The 17586-nt window shown below is 37.8% G+C and overlaps 2 protein-coding genes across 2 annotated transcripts; both read right to left on the bottom strand.

Annotated features, from left to right (window-relative positions):
• Nucleotides 1–5823: 5823 nt before the first annotated feature.
• LOC149946511 (calmodulin-like) lies at nucleotides 5824–6561 on the bottom strand. Its single transcript, XM_090171347.1, has one exon. The coding sequence runs from the start codon at nucleotides 6416–6418 to the stop codon at nucleotides 5969–5971; it is 450 nt and encodes a 149-aa protein (XP_090027473.1). The 5' UTR covers nucleotides 6419–6561; the 3' UTR covers nucleotides 5824–5968.
• A 6625-nt stretch (nucleotides 6562–13186) lies between these two features.
• LOC149946510 (uncharacterized) lies at nucleotides 13187–15237 on the bottom strand. The gene is made up of 3 exons (XM_090171996.1): nucleotides 15187–15237; nucleotides 14563–15104; nucleotides 13187–14495 (listed from the first exon to the last, which is right to left on the bottom strand). Exons 2-3 carry the CDS (start codon nucleotides 14981–14983, stop codon nucleotides 13219–13221), a joined length of 1698 nt encoding a protein of 565 aa, XP_090028122.1. The 5' UTR covers nucleotides 14984–15104; nucleotides 15187–15237; the 3' UTR covers nucleotides 13187–13218.
• Between the last annotated feature and the right edge of the window lie 2349 nt (nucleotides 15238–17586).

The raw sequence follows: 17586 nt of genomic DNA, 5'->3' as shown, positions 1-17586 counted from the left end.
TTCTTTAAATTGGTATAATTTTAAGCAATCTTGAAACTGACTAACCGCCCACTCAATTTAAGGCAGTTGTATTTCCGTTTCGAAATTCACGAGAATTCTAATATGTTGCTAATATCTTCTGTGGTATTAACTGATCTTTGAACTATAGGTGTTGAACTATTTCCATCTTGCGATACAATTAATTGCGTAATTTCCGAAGCTTGTAAATTGTTGTTTTTGATACTAGGCTCTGTAGCGGTAGTGTTTCGCTTCAGAATTGATACATACTCCTAAACAAGGTAAAAACATAATGTTTCGTTCTGTACAAAAACTACTTTAATAAATATGATACATACCGAATGATCATGAATTGGGTCCGGAAATTGTTTGGATTGTCCATTTTTACCAACAAAATGTTTTGAAAATAGGTAGTTATTATCATTAACTCTACTGAAAGGGTAGTCACTACTCACTTCGATTTAACCAGTTGATCCATTTTTGGCACTTATCAAAATGTTTCTTAGCCTTGCAGAGGTGGGCGCACTCTCAGCTCAAAAGAGTGGGAGAGCTATTTTTGAGCGCGAGTGCTACTCTCGGATGAAAAAAGAGAAGAGCGCGAGTGCGAGCTCACTCTCGCATATAAAAAGAGAAGAGCGTGAGCACGAGCTCCACTTTCGGATATAAAAAGAGAAGAGCGCGAGTGCGAGTTCAGCTCTCGGATAAAAAAGAGAAGAGTACGAGCTCCGTTCTCTTTAAAAAAAAAGAGGGCGAGCTCCAGCCTGCCTTTGATAAAAAAAAAGAGCGCGATCTCCAACCTCTGAGTCAGAAGTTGCCAGGTCGGACCATCGAACCGTCGGAGTTGACGGTGGTTTTTCTTTCTCTGACCACGGCTAACTCGCGCAATAGCGGCCAGCCCAATCAGGGAAATTCGTTTGAGTCTGGAAGCGCCTCAATAATTATATATATTTTTTTTCGATTAAACGAAAACATACGGTGCTTTAGCACCTGGAAATATCAGGGAAATTAATTTTCCAAATGTTGTATGAACCCTGTATAACCAGCTGTTCTGCAAAAAAATATGAAGAGCGCGAGGTCAAGCTTCCGCCATAAAAAGAGCAGTGCGCGAGCTCAAGCTTCGGCCAAAAAAGAGAAGAGCGTGAGCACGAGCTCAAGCTTCCACCAAAAAAGACAGAGCGCGAGCGCGAGCTCAAGCTTCCGCCAAAAAAGAGAGAGAGTGCGAGCGCGAGCTCAAGCTTCTGAGAAAAAAAAGAGCGCGATTGCGAGCTCCTACATTTTACTCTAAAGAGAGGAGTGTGAGCTCTGAAAATTGGTTTTTGCCCATCTCTGTAGCCTTGGGGAAAGGTGTAAAGAACACATTTTTCATGTATTCTTTATGGTAATACCTTGAATCACTGTTCCAAGTGGGGTTAACCCACAACTTTTCCTCATAATTCAAACTATAGTTTAAATTAATACTAAATTATTTACTAACTATAATATATTAAAAAAAAACAAATAAAAGGGATATAAAACCGTTACTTCTTCAGATAATAGCAGACAATGAAAGCAAAAATTTAAAAAGTAAAAATACGCGAACGAGAATAAAATATTTCAGACAACTGCGGAAAGATGGCAGCATCTGGTTCCGTTTTGACTCGGCAAGCTCTGGCCGCGGTTTTATAAGAGAGCTCTTCGTCAGCAAACCGTCCTTGCGTTTTGTTTAGTCCATGACAAAGCTGATGTTTTTGCAGGTTGCCGCGGCCATTTTATAATAAATTGAATAATAGATGGCGCGTCAAGCCGACAAAAAATAGCCACTCCCACAAAAAAAAACATATTTCCGACTTCAAGAAATGAATACGCGACAACTCAAACGTTCCTACTACTTACATGAGTCCCTGGTTCCGTCGATAATGGTACTTGTTCCCGTCGACAATGATACTTGTTCCGTCGATAATGGTACTTGTTCCGTCGATAATGGTACTTGTTCCGTCGATAATGATACTTGTTCCGTCGAAAATGGTATTTTCGATAATGGTACCATTAGGGAGCAACAAACACAAGGAGAACGCAGCTAGCTTTTAAACACGCGTACGCAGAGTTGTGTACAAATTTCATTCGACGAGCCGTAATGCTGAACGTTTTACGGGCGGGAGGGAAGACAATTTCCGAATTTTTCCCTTCCGACGGCAGTAGGCGCTAAAGCGTCTAACCAATGAAAACTGTACACAAGAAAATGCACGACTTTTGACAGGTTGCGTTCTCGTTGTGTGGGGTGCTGTGTTTGTTGTTCCTAGCTACCATGAAACACCAAGCAACTTTTGAAACAACAGTAGAATTTGTTTCACCGTTACCACGGTGGTGACCGTGCGTGAGATGGTAGTCGGCCATGGCAGTGTATCTCGCTCACGGTAGCCACGGTGATCACGGTAAATCATATTTACTTCCGTTTTAAAAGGCGCATGGTGTTTCATGCCATCTAAAATACGCCACAACGACGAGCTAGCTTCCTATTCATTATAAAAAAACAACCTCAAAAGTAACTATTTAACTATTTCCTGTAATTTTTTATAAGGTATGAAGATGACAAGATTGAAGAATGATCCATTGGCCATTTTATATATTTTTAAGGACACCGAAATAATCTTTTTTTTTCTTTAGTCGATTGTGACTTGTGGGACAAGTCAGTCCTCTCGTCCATTTGATGAATCAGGGCGAGATATGTATAACGGCCACGCCAACGGGGGGATACATGGGGACATCAGATTATAGTATTTATATACCCCCAGTTCCGCTAGGCACTACTGGGGGTACCACAAGATATACAAACTAGTTTGTATCTTTTCACGCATGTTCATCAACATGCATCCCGCAATTTCTTTTTATTTATTTAAAAAGTAAAACCACAGCACAAGGAACATTTATAAAAATCCTGTAAAAAGGGGTAACGGAATAAAACCTCTAAAACGGCGTGTAAAAATAAAAACAATAAAAATAACTAGCATCAACCTGGACAAATGTCCCCGAAGTTGCTAGTTATGAAACGCATAACATTATCGAAAACAACCATCTTTTCTGTGAGCTTCATATCTCCGAGGTTGCCCCTAGGGACCAGATGGAGAGTGAGAGGACAATTAACTAAGTAGTGCTCAGAATTGCCTGTATCTGACCCACAAACACAGGCAGGACTGAGCACATGTCCTAAACCATGCAAGTAACTAGGAAACTTGCCGTGACCACTAAGAATCTGATACATGGGGACAGGGGTGAGGACACCCCTGGCGGAAGTATTCCGACCACCCGTTGGGGAATTGGTGGTCTTCCTCAAACGGCAATCCACAAACTCTGCCTCCCAGACGCTTGGGATTACAGGAGTACGCCACTACTCCGGGCACCGATATAATCCAGGGGCGTAGGAACCGGGAGGGGCAGGGGGGGGGGGCAATGCCCCTCCCTAGAATTTTGCTGGGAGGGTCAACCAATTTTATTGCCCCCTCCAACGTTTTGGTCAGTTGAAATCTTCAAAAGGCTCAAATTCTCATTTTAAAAGCATATAAAGCTTATAGAACCTTAACTGTGTTTAAATTTCAGTCTTTTCCCGCCAATTTACATAGTGGTAAAAAGTACACATGCATTCGGAGAAGCTACACTCCATTAAAAATTGAAAACCATTCTCCAGACCCCTTTCCGTTTCTCTTTGCCCCCTCCAACTTCTAGAACGTTCCTACGCCCCTGATATAATCTAGCGACATTAGCAGATTCAAAACTGTCCACTGATTGGTTGGTTATGATAGTTGGTTATTCTTTATTCTATGTTTTAAACGTTTATCTCGTCTACACTATGTAGCCGTGAGAGGTCAATTTGTTCGGCGTGAGGTTGGCAGCTGCATACGAACCTGACGCCGATTTCTTCCGTAGCGAAATAATCCGGCTCAGATCAATAGGAGATAACAACATTTCCCTCTGTTCGAGAAAAACACCCGCCGTTTGAAAGAGGTAGCTTGTGAACGCAACGTCAAAATTGTCGGCGGAAAACGCTAAAAGAAGAAAAGAAGCCCTCCTCTCGCTCGCCGCGCTGTGTGTGAATCTGAGGTTAGAGAGAACACACTCTGCGTAGCGAGAGTGAACCGCCCCAGAGCGACACACATATCGCTCTTATTTAAAACGCTCTCTTAAAAATCGACTACTCATGTTCACGTGAACATCGGTGAACATTTAGGAATACTGTGGTTTTCACTGTTAACAAGCAAAGTAAAATATATTTTTATCTGCTTACTTTTTGAGTAAACGTGATAAGACTAAGAATTTTCATCTTAATCTTTTTTTATTATTATTCAAAGAAGAAAGGGCTGATTGAGTCTGAGAAGACCGCGAGCCAGGCGAAGACACCATCTGATTAATCAGGGCGAGATATGTGTACCGGCCACGCCAACGGGGGGATACGTGGGGACAGGGGTGGGGACACCCGTGGCGGAAGTATTCCGACCACCCGTTAGGGGATTGGTGGTCGTCCTCACATGGCCATAAACAAACTCTGCCTTCCGGATGCCTGGGATTACAGGAGTGAGCCACTACTCCCGGCTTCATCTTAATCTTTCAGCGTTATTTTTTATTTATGAAAACTCACATCATTTGCCCACCTTTATTTGCCAGGTATATCAGTAGATATCAAACAAGCAGTCGCTAGTTGCACGGTTTGCAACAGAAAGAACCATTGATGTTGTTTCCTCTAGCGACTTACCTTGGCCAAAGATAGCTATGGACTTGTTTACATTGTCTAAAGAGACTCACAATTATTTACTATTTAGTTATGGTCGATGAGTAGTTTGAGTACTCGGCTTATTTAAGTGGATCGCTTGCGAGACACAACGGCTGAATCAGTGGTCGAAGTATGCAAGAAACACTTCAGTAGGTTTGGAATTCCGGCAGTAGTCAAGCGTTTTCCAGTCCCGCGACAAGACTTCAATCGAGACGGCTGAGATCTCAACTCCCTTACTTCCAGGAACAACTTAGGCCGTCTGAACCTAGAGACGCACAAATTAAACTAGAAACCAAAAGAAAGAAGAGTAAAGCTATATTTGACGAACACGCCAAAGGTTTGAGACCATTGTCCGAACGTTGGAGAAAGTGTTTGGGCCCAACCCAATTCCACTTTACGCTAATCCTTATGGAGATTAGGTAAAGTTACCCAGAAAGTAGCCGATCACTTTTAAATCTTCGATATAGGAGGAAAACAGTATAGAAGTTACCGAAAAGTACTTCGACCATTGACAAGAACAAACACCACCGAAGAACAGTCTACTTAAAATAAAAAGCATAGTCGAGGGGGAAAATCACCTAATAGGTCGATTAAACCACCTACGCAAACTGAACCTGAACAAGAAATGGAAACGGAAGGCAGACAAGCCGCCCTATTCGACAAGAAATAACGAAACAATACTCACACATAAAAAAAGTCTACATAAAAGTTATTATACGCTCAAAGAAGCAAAAACTAACCACAGACAATTGAATAGTTCCGGAAATTTTATTGTCTGCGCTACGTCTGTAGCTGTTAATAAATATTGGTTTTTATAGCTAATTTACTTAAAATTTACTAAGTTCAATTCTATTGTTGTATTAACTATCATCGCTCATCAATCTAAATATTTCTAGAAATCCAAAAAGTTTATCTGGGTTCAAAACAATGTTTCCAAAGCGCCATCACCTCGCAGTCACTAAGGGTGATTAATTAGTAAGCTTTCCCTAAAAAGCGGAAAGGTTCATCATCTTCGAAGATACCTACATAAAAATTACTCGCCACATCACAAAAATCATCAAAACGTTATAATTTTCAAAACAACAGTTTATTTTACATTTGTTTTTATATAAAAAATGGGAGGAAAATAAGACAATTTAAAAATGTTAAGACTTACAAAACAAACGTGCCATAAAGCTACTCTAATTAGCATCTTAACTAGGTTTGGGGATAAACCATCTCCCCCGGGTACTATTTGGACGTCATCATGGAAACAAATTGCTCGTAGTCCACTTCTGAATTACCGTTCACATTTAGTTCACCGATTATTTCTTGAACTTCTTCCTCGGTTAACCTCTCACCCATGGAGGTCAAGATGTATTTTAGCTCAGAAACACTAATGACACCGTTGCCCTCTTTGTCCAAAACTCTGAAAGCATCTCTGATCTCCGTTTCGGTGTCGTTGTACTTCATTTGTCTGGTCATCATGAAGAGGAAATCCGAGAAATCAATCATGTCTCGGTTATCGAGGCTCACCTCATGGACCATTTCTTGGATTTCTTCTTCTGTTGGATTCTGGCCCAGGGCCCTCATTACAGTACCGCATTCCTTAGCAGTAATGAAACCATCGCCATCCTTGTCGAACAGCGAAAAAGCTTCCCTAAATTCTTTAATTTGGTTTTCTGTCAATTTCTCAGCCATGTCGAATAATTAACAGTGTTTTGGAAATGGAAATAATGTAGAAAAGTACACATTAAGACTAGAGAGTACAAAAACCAGCTCTAACTCGACCGATTTATAGACTTCGTTGTCACTGCTGAGAACAACGATAAAAGCACGAATTAGAGTAGATGAAGGCCGAGTAAAACAGCTTAAGCACATCAAAAATTCAGTTATGAAAACTGGCAAAAAATAACTTAATAAGCGCAGTAGTGGTACCAGGGTAATGTACTAGAGAGTCCGACGAAGTAACCTCTCTAAACAAAAAGGTGCGGAGAAAAATAAAAATGGAAACAGTTACCTAGTAGTCGCACTTACAGGCTCAAATCACGCAGAGCAGTATCGGTTAACTTGAATTTGATGGCACGGAACGAGAGAGAAGAGAAGGCTTTAGCGCCTGCTGCCGTCGGAAGGGGAAAATTCGAAAATTGTCTTCCCCTTTTCTTAAAATGTTCAGCGTTAAGGCTCGTCCAATGACATGTGTACACAACACTGCGATATATGGCACGCCAAACCGGACAAAATTCTCACTACGGTCGCTGTTGCTTTTCGACCCAGTTGATTCTCGACCCTCGCGGTTGATTTTCGACCCTCGCGGTTGATTCTCGACCCTCGCGGTTGATTCTCGATCCTCGCGGTTGATTCTCGACCCTCGCGGTTGATTCTCGACCCTCGCGGTTGATTCTCGACCCTCGCGGTTGATTCTCGACTCTCGCGGTTGATTCTCATTTAGTTTCATTTTTGGCCACACGGCTTTGTTAGCGCGGCGGCGCTTTCAGTCGTTTTAAGTGACGCTTAAAGCGTGAAAAAATCCTTGCCTAGCTACCAAATCCTGAAACCAGGGTTCGAAATGAAAAAAACCCGTACCCAAATATATATATATATATAAATTTAAACTGATTTTTTCTAGAGATTATCAAATAATCAATCAAATTTGGAAATCACTTATGTACTCATTTCGACGTTAGAACTAGAACTTTTAATGGGACCCCATAAGTTATTCCTATTTCAAGAAAAAAAGCATGTCATAGCGAAAAACTTTAAAAACATCATTTTAAACGTCGTTTCAAAACTATTATAACACACAATCAAAAAAGTAATTGTTAAGGTTCAAAAAGTTAATTTTATAAATCTTGAGATCAACTTCAAACTCACAAAAACATCTTCAAAATCTCAAAATCTTTCTAAATGATTTTATGATTGGGAAAATCAACATAAAATCACGAAAACACGTTGAAAATATCGAAATCATAATGTTTATAGCAAAATCTCGAAATCGCTTCCAAAATCCAGATATCACGCTCAAAATAACTTTGAAATCGCTAAATCAGCGTTAAATAACGACGGAAGCACGTTTCATTCCGTTGCGTATATTACCACCCCTTGAAATAAAAGTAGACCATTCTACTCTCTTTCGTCTCTACCCGATCGTCTCAACCTTATGACCTTGATTTTTCGTTTCGTCTAGACTCGATCTCGATAGGCAGGCGGTTTTCCCTTTCTCAGTGCGCTGGCTTTTAGCCACATATTTGTTTTCGTAAAACATGCTAAAATTGCAATATATAAAGGAAGAGTATAATGCAACAATTCACTACCACAATCAGTTGAATTGCAAAACCATTTAAATCTCAGAGCCTTGGCTATAGAAGCTCCAACTGACGATAGCGTAAAACTTTCAACTACAATTATTTACAAATCAATTTTTAATAGCTAGTAGCACCTTCACGTTGTTAAATCTTTATACGACCGTGAAAATAAAATGATTGAACAAAATCACGCCAAGTGTAACTACCTAAAGACCTGCCCCTGCTTAAGCTCACAAGGTTATGTTTTGTTTCCAAAATGTTACTTACCGCTTTGCAATAGATGCAATTTAATTACCCACGAAAAGAAGCTATAGATAGAAATCTCGATATAATACAGATATTATTTCATTTAATTAAATATGGAATATAATTAGCCCAAAATTTCAGTAATACCGCACAATTAAAAGGGCACAAAAATCGCGCCCCAGTAAATGTGCGCCCGGGGCAGACACCCTCGTCGCTCCCCCCGGTAGATACGCTACTGCAACGACCACAACCTTCCTCCCTACAAACGCCCAACCTCGATAAACGTTAATTTTTCATTTAACCCGCCCGAATTAGTAGCTAAACTTAAAATTATACCTGCTATCCTTATTTTGTTTTGACGGTCGTGATTTTATTTCGCCTTCACTCGCTCTGCCTCGTCTTCTCGAACCCAGAACCCGAACTTTACCCTTCAATTGCTTCGGGCTGACGTTTTCAAATGAAGGTTGCGATATCTTGATCTTTCCCCTCTCTACGCTGTTTTTGTTTCGGTTTCAAAGGTCGGAAACGCTTAGCGCTGCGCGATCAAAGAGTTTCCTACTGTTTGTGGCAATATTTTTAAGTATTTTGGTGGAGTTTGAGCGTTTGCAACAACCCACAAACAACTAGCAGATGAACGGGCGAGGCATCTAGTTTGCTTAATTTTCGTATTATTAGTTGTAATGGAAGTTAACGATGTGGCGAATTATATAGAAAGCCTTGGTAATTGGTACGAATCTTTCGTAAGATACCGCTATAGTAACGATTTAAACGTGCTAGAAATGCTTCACCGAAGATTAAAATCGCATTGTTTTATAATTGGACGATTTTTGTTAGCCTTCGATTGCCGCAATCACTTATTTCCCGATGACAACAGAAATTACATAAGAGAGCTTTTGGAAACCCTTTCTAACGCCTTGAACGGTCATTTACTAGAGCTGCAAAATCATTTATATAACCAAGAAGATATTTCTTCCAATCCGTATGTTTGCCCAGTCACGGCCCACTGCGCATGCGCTCGCGTTCTCTCGCCCCATAGCGGCCCGCTCAATCAGCCCAAAATAGAGAATGCCATTTGTGGCCGCTACGTAGGCTGGAGCGCTATAATCTGACCCCTCTTTAACATTGAATCCTACGGAGATATGTGGTTTTTTGATTTATTATGAAAAAGATTAAGAATTAATAGGCATTTTCAAGGAAATGAAAGGTAAATCAACTCTTTTTATACGTTTTAATCACTTTTTCAAAATTTTTACGTTTGTTTTTCCCGCCGAAAATAATATTTTAAAATCACCAGATGTCAGATGCTCTCGCTACTGAGTCAGCTGTTACAGTTGACAACACGTCGATGAAAAAGACTGCCGGGATAATCACAATTAACGCTTGTAGCTAAGCCAATAGCAAATATTTTAATAACTGGGAAATGGAAAGTAAGTTATTATTTAAATATTTACAATCCATAATGTGGAGAAGTTTAAACAAAGTTATTATTTATCTGTTTCCAGGAATGACTGCCGTAAATGTTGTATTGGACGTTTCACATTTGGAGAAACCAAAAATGTCTATTTATTTTTGGAGAAACTTAATCGTTTGAGGCTTAAAACTAAGTTCTTTAAGTTTCTCGTATCAGCCTGAAATTTAACCGTGTTATATTATCAACTAAAGGTGGAATTATTTTGTCACAGATAAATTTTGCAGAAGTTGGAAGCATGAGTGTCATTGCAATCACACTGTAAAAGAGGACATTTAGAAAGCTTCGGCAAATTGTTACAAATTCCAGGAGTTTCTCGTAAATATGGAATCGCTCCCTCTATGAAGGTCAAAACAATTGAGATAATCAAACAAACTTCTGCTTTGGATATTTTAAACCACCTCTGTCTGATAGTTAAATTAAATCAAGGAGCGGAGAGTAGTAAATCCCAATTCGAAATTTGATTTGTTTAATCAATAAATCTAATATTTGTTTGAATTTGGTTACTTGATTTTAAGAGGCAAGAAAATGACTAAACATTATTTACATTTTTGAGGGACTACTAATTTTTAATTTCAGGTCAGTATATCCCACCCCCAAGGGTCTAGAGACGCCAGTGCATTTATAACCAAATTGTTTACAGGTTCTTTGAAAATGTCAAGCCCCACAATTGTCTGTTAGAGATGAATTCTGTGCCTTTATCTGTGTCACTAAAGTGTAAACTGCATACTACACTTGATGCTGATGTGTCATTTATTTTGTAATTATCACGTGATGTGATATGATTTTCAGCCATCTTTCTCACAGAATTTCATCACTTTTTTAGATTTGCAATAAGGAACGCAAAAGCATTTTAATCTTGTTAAGTAAGGGTAACTAAATTGTTGAATAAAAATTACTTAATAGGCGAAACTATAAAGTAATTTTGGTCTTAGCCAACTTGTTAAAGTGGGAAAACAAAACCACGTGACAACCATATCACGGCCAACTTCGATTCAGGAACTCTTGTACATAGTTGGCTGTACCTTGCAAATACTATCATACTCCAGCCAGCTTCTTTTCACTGTTCAGTTAACTTCCACCTTTCTATTACAAAATGTTTTAGATATGAATAATAATTAGATAATTTAAATGATTTTGTTTTATAATTTTGGTGTTTAAAATAACTAAATCATGGAATTGCAGCTAGCTCAAAAGTTAAAAAAGTAAGTTCAAAACAATTTCTACAGCTAAGCCTTAACCTTAATGTTATTCCAATTCAACTATTAAGGTTTAATTTCCACTTTGCTATTTTAGGAATTCTTTGAAGCATAAAACTAAGGCCATTAATAAGAGGTTCAATTTGCCAAAAGGAAACTGGAGCAAACAGTTAAAAATAGTTCCAAATTCTTTCAATGAGTCAAATATAATGAAACATCATTGTAACTCTCAAGCCAAAAAACACTTAACTCTTGGGTATCGGATGTTTAAGTGTAGTAAAGTTAGTCAAGTGTTTTTAAGTCCTGGATCTAAAGAATTGCAAATTAACAAAGAAACAACATCGGAAGCTACCTCTCAACCACATATTTATATCAAAAGCGTAGTAGAAGCATCATTCACAATATCAGCCAAATATGAAGTTGCTATTAAAATTAATAAAGATAACGGAATGGTTGAAATGGCTTGGTGTGGCTGTAAAGCGGGAAGTTGTGGAGTGTGTAAACATGTGGGCTCTGTGCTGTGGTATATTTTGGATTGTGTAAGAGAAGCTAAGACTTTCATACCTGATGACCTATCTTGTACTGAAAAAGCTAGAGCGTGGAGCGCTCCAAATGGAAACAAGAAACTGAATAAGAAATCTTTTTCTGATCTGGATTTTGTTAAACATACCATTGGGAAATCTAGTGAAAGTCTTAAATTAAGACAAAAAAATCAACAGAATTATTCAGCTTTGGATGAAATTGGAGTGCCGGAAGACGAAAGCAATATGCAAAACAGGATTAAGTCGGTTACTGAAAGAATGAATGCAGGAAAACGCCGCCAATTTTTTTGTCTCATTCAAAAAGAGAATAATTTTAATCCAGTCAAAATCCAATCTAATCTCGAAAATTGTATTGATACATGTACTAGTCAAAGCCCAACGCCTGATGATGTTTTAGTTGTTAGAATCTCTCTTCCAGTAGCAATCTTAGAAATCGAAGATAGCATTAAAGACCTTATTTCACAAACTATGGCCCAAACACCCGACACATTGAAACTAACACTTGATGCCTCTATCAGTCTTGAGGTCGAAACTAGGGAACAGTCGAACTGCCTTCTTTGGAAGAGCGAAAGGAAACAGAGGATAACTGCGTCTAAATTTGGTGCTATTTGTAAGAGACAAAAAGAGGTAAATGAAACATTCTTAAAATCTATTTTTAATGGCGCTGATTTATCTCGAATGAAGTATGTGCAAGAGGGTTTGAAAAATGAGGAAATGGCTACTCAAAAATATCTTAATATTCGTCCAGGCGTTAAAACGTTTTCCGTTGGACTATGTATAAATCCTGCATTACCAATGCTAGGTGCCTCCCCTGATAGGTTGGTCTATCAGGCAGACACTGGATATGGTATTCTTGAAATTAAAACCCTATCCAAATGTAAAGAAAAGGGAATGAGTATTGAAGAGGCCATAGCGAAGAAAGAAACGACGTGTCGATTTTTAAAAAAGGATGAAAATGGGTTAACGTACTTAGACCAAAACCATGCATTTTATTATCAAGTACAAGGGCAACTGGGTTTAACGTGTCTTAAATGGTGCGACTTTCTAGTCGACATTGGGGATCAAAATCCATTTTGTCAAAGGATAAATTTTGATCAAAAGTTTTTCCATGGAAAAATAGTTCCTATTTTACTAAAATTTTATATTAACCATGGCCTTCCATACCTTGAAAAACAGGTGTGATAATCGCTTTAAAACCAAAATCACGTATCTTTTAAAGATTTATGTAGAAAGTTAAGTGGTTTTGGTTTTAAGGCGACTTATTGTTAAAGCTCATTTGCGATATATTAAATGAAATTAACTGTACCTGAATAAAAATGATCTCATTGCAATTTTAACTAAAATTTTCATTTTGGCAACTGGGTTTAATGTGCTTTAAGTGGTGTGACTTTCTAGTCGACATTGGGAATAAAAATTATTTTATCAAAGGATAAATTTTGACCAGTTTTTTTTTATGGAAAAACAGTTCCTATGTTACCAAAATTTTACATTAACCTTTGAGAAATAAGTGTGATATAATCGTCGCTTTAAAACCAAAACCACGTATCTTTTTAAGATTTATTTACAAAGTTACGTGGTTTTGGTTTTAAGGCGACTTATTGTTAAAGCTCATTTGCTATATATTAAATGAAATTACTGTACCTGAATAAAAATGATCTCATTGCAATTTTAACTAAAGGTTTTTAATAAAAGTATAAAATGGTGTTCATTTAAAGTATTGTTTTGGAACATTACTTATTTGTTAATCTACATTTTTCCTATCCAACAGAGGTTCTTTACAAAAGTTTACTAAATGTGTACATATTTTCCAGATTTTGTTGAGCTGGTTGTGCATAGAGTTTGGAAACACTGTGCTTAAAATATTATACTCCTTAACGCCTCTGATCACTCTCTCAACATGAATCCGCAAACTTGCTATCTCTCTTGTGTAGATTTCCTCTTCCGATGATAGTTGTGCTTTTCCATTTAAAAAGGGGGGCATGTTCAGTGCAACACCTTTTTCTTTCAGTAGATCTGAGATGAGAAAACCCCTATCAGCCATTACAGAGTCTCCCGGTTCAAGGAGATCAATTAATCCTGATTCTTGAGTCAATTCGACATCGGACATTCTTCCTGGCACTAAGTCAGAAACGAAACTTATGAATCCATTGGGTGTTACACCAATCAGTCCTTTCGCGGTATTATGGGTCTTGTAGGAAGACCAAGTGTCACTTTGTGTTTTAAAATCGTTAGGTTTTTGGATAAATAACTCCGAAGCATCCAAAATAATTCTAGTGGTTCCAAATTTGGCTTTAAACTCTTCCGGCATGAAACGGTTCACGAGTTCTCTTGAGGGCCAAATTTGAAACTGAGTTAAACGCTTTTGCAATAAATCAATCCACGTAGTACATATATTGGATACTGTGCTCTGTGATACACAAAATCGGTAGGCTAAGTCTTCCTCCAAAAGTCCTACTTTTAGTCTGCACAACACCAAAAACAGTTGTTCTTTAAAGGGTAAAACCATTGGTCGTCCCAGTAATTTTCCTTCCCTATCATATTTTCGCTTATAACCTCTACCGTTATTGTATAATTTTAAATCTTTTAAATCTGGCTCTACCATGGAAAACAAGTCATCAAAAACCTCGAGACTCTCACAACCAGTATAAAAGTTTAACATTGCCATCGATTGTGATACACTTTTCAGGGTAAAGGAGGTTGCCTCCTCTAACTGTTTCTCTAAATGGTTAATTCTACCTGTACAATCGTTATTAAGGGATATATTAACTTTAACTTGTTCTAATAAAGATTCATTAGTTTTCTCAATTTCATTTAAACCATTCAAGTCTTTTTTAAGCTTAGATATAACAGTTTTCATTTCCATATTTTCCTCCATTAAAGCCTTATTTACACTATTCACTCGTCTATTTTCTAGCGCTAGATGCTCATTAGCGGCGATCCATTCTTGACATTGCAATTGAAGATTTGTTACCTTTTTAGCTAGCATTCCATAGTCTTCATAAATAGAATAATTATGATCTGTTTAGAAGAAAATAAATTAATTTGAATAATTCCATATATTTTAAGAAAGTTACAAATTCCGTACCTGAGTCATAGATGTCATTTTGATTACCATAGTGTCTGTTTTGCAAAACAATTTCAAATTCAGGAACAGATGAAGATGATATAATTTCTTCCGCAATATCAAATTCATTCGATAGATCTGGTGCATCATTCCTTTCAGCTAATTTCCCAAAATACACTGGGATCTTATCTCCAAACTTTCTTCGCCCAGAGGTATTGAAGTGAAGTCCACACACATTTTGATATTTACGACCTAATGGTTTTCTGAGTGGAGTACTCCACGGGCGCCTTTCAGCCACATCAACACAATCTATAGTATTTTTCTCAATAATCTGGATCCACTCTTCCCGAATCTCTACGTCCTTTGGGAATGGACTAAACGTTATGCATGGGTTTCTAAGTGGAGTAGATTTGCACCCAGGCACACAGCATTGACGAACCATAGCTTATTTAAAAAATATACTTCAATCTTGGATTAATAATATAATTAAGCCCCGATAGTAAAACTTCCAATCTTTGTTTAAGCTAAGGCTTAAGAAATGGTTTCCAATTGTTCTTACTCTACTACGTTGGGAAAAAAATTATGATGGAAATTTAGTAAGTAAACTAATAAGTTGTATAAAAATGCATAAAATGTATATCATACCTGAATACATAATTGCAAAATACAGTGTAATAATAACTTGAAATAACGTTCGAAATCGATCAAAAATTTAAGCCGTCACTTGCAAAATAAAATGAATAATGGTTCGTATTTCTTAAGATAGATGGCGCTGCAATTCGTCAGAAAGTCACGTGAGTACCATCTTTTTCGCCCCCCAGGACTTTATAGTTTCGCCTATTTCTAATTACCTGTAAACTGTATTATTACATTTCAATAGTTTGTATAATCTAGTGAATCCATTGACTTATTGATAAATGAAATTCGAAACCATATAAATATATGTTGGAACTTATTCTTAAAAGGGTTTCAAACAATGTAAATCTTAGAACATGTTTATAATAAAAATGAACAAATTCCACCTAAATAAACATTTTATTTTCTTTAGAAGATAATGAAAATTATATAGTTATATCAGAAATGCATGTATTTCTGGTTATATGTATGGAAAAATGGCTACAAGACAAGGTAAAAGTTGTAAATAAAACTAACTAGGGTTAACTTTCTTGCTAAACAATTTGAAAAAAAACTGAATTATAACCTAATTTTTTAAATTATATATGGAAATATAACTTTCAATTACAAAATAAAAATGAAAAAAATTAGCTTTAAGAATATTTAGGTACTTTTTAGCAGCACGTACTCATCAGTTGTTGAGTTTCCCACCATAGAGTATGATGTTAAATCGGTTGTAAAAAGACGCGTTTTTAGGGTTGGGACGAAGCGCTCCCGGCGGACGACGATGACACTAATCGCTAAACTTTTGATTCGCGCCAGTACATGGATTTGAAATTCTTTGAGCGGGCCGCTATGGGGCGAGAGAACGCGAGCGCATGCGCAGTGGGCCGTGGCCCAGTTATCCGTTCAGGTGCAGTAGGAAGACCACCTTTAGATATCACAAGGGATTAAATTTCGTGGTGCTGTGATAATTTGGGGCTGTCGTGGTCACGGACTGCGGCTGTTGTTGGCGCGAATGTTCGTACCATCTATAGGCTTCGTCTTGAATATGGAATGTTGGATGAAGAATTTGAAATAACCGACGACGAACTGGATTGAAATATATTATATCTACTGAATACCACCCAAAACATAGGGGAAAACCATGTCATAGGCGGACTACGAAGCCTCGGTATTACAAGACACGTTCCTCGGTGGAGAATCCGAGAGAGGCTCAATTTATTGGATCCGGTGGGACGGGCGCTTCGCTTGAGATATCCTATACTAAGGCGGCAATAACGAGTTCGAGGAGCGAATGCTTTATGGTAATTACGTTTTATTTGTTTTCATTAATAAATGAAACAAAGTTATTTAAATGAGTCCCATTTTCATTATTAAAAAATAATTAATTTATAACCTATGTCTAGATCCGTCTTTCACGCGTAAAACTACTCTTTTGAGGTGAAGTAAACAGGGTGTCCACGTCAAAAATGAACCATGTTGAATATCACAAAATCTGTTTTAGGTACGATTTTGAAATTATAAGTTATAATTTCTCTATTGGTGAAATTCGATCGGTTCCAAGCTATTTAGTCCTAAAACGTGACGGGGAATAATTTTCTGATTGGAACCAACTTTTTAACTCTTATGGCTCTTCGAGATAATTTTTGGATGACAACATTTTCATAGTTGGTTTTCACCCTACACATTCTATGCCAACTGAAAATTTCAAATTCGTACCTAAAACAGATTTTGAGATATTCTCCCTGGTTCATTTCTTAGCACCCTGTATAACTGGCTATTCCCCTCATAAAAAGGAGGTTTCAAGCATGAAGCAAAGACTAATTAATTGGTCCATGCATGAAGTTAGATACTTCCCCCACCCCCTGATGGAAATTGATATTATAGGCTTCTGGGTATAGTTATTCCTATAAATATAAAAAAATCGAGTATAAAAACGATATCAGAAGTAAATTAACTGAAGTTATCGAAATAGCGCTCAGAATCGCAGGACATTCCCTTATTAAATCTAGTAAATGTCGAGCCCCGTCTTTTATCTAGAGAGCGATAGTAGAGTTCGAAACGCTCAATGGCGTATTTAAGGGGGGGGGGGAGGTTCAACCAAACATCTGTAAAACCTTCGTTAGCACCCCCTTGAAATGCTGACCTCAAACCCCGCCCCGAAATGAAATCCTGGACACGCGCGAAATTTAAAATCCGAGAGTAAATAGTAACACGATAAGATTCTTAAGAGAAACGCTTCCAAAATGGGGAGTATGATCCTGATGCCTTCGGTTCATTACTTTCGTTCTTCTGTTTCCTTATTATTAACATCAAAAGTTCATAAGATAGGTTAACAGCAAGGTTCGTAAATATGCGTCCCGCACTATAAGGTTGGCTCAGGCGGCCCGGGCGGTATCCGTGTTTTGGGGGAAAATATTTGGGGTG

The sequence above is a fragment of the Leiobunum rupestre genome, chromosome 4 (genome assembly GCF_980474605.1).
Source record: "Leiobunum rupestre chromosome 4, qqLeiRupe1.1.hap1, whole genome shotgun sequence".
Classification (NCBI taxonomy): Eukaryota; Metazoa; Arthropoda; class Arachnida; order Opiliones; family Sclerosomatidae; genus Leiobunum; species Leiobunum rupestre.
This window is presented reverse-complemented; position numbering and strand designations above follow the sequence as displayed.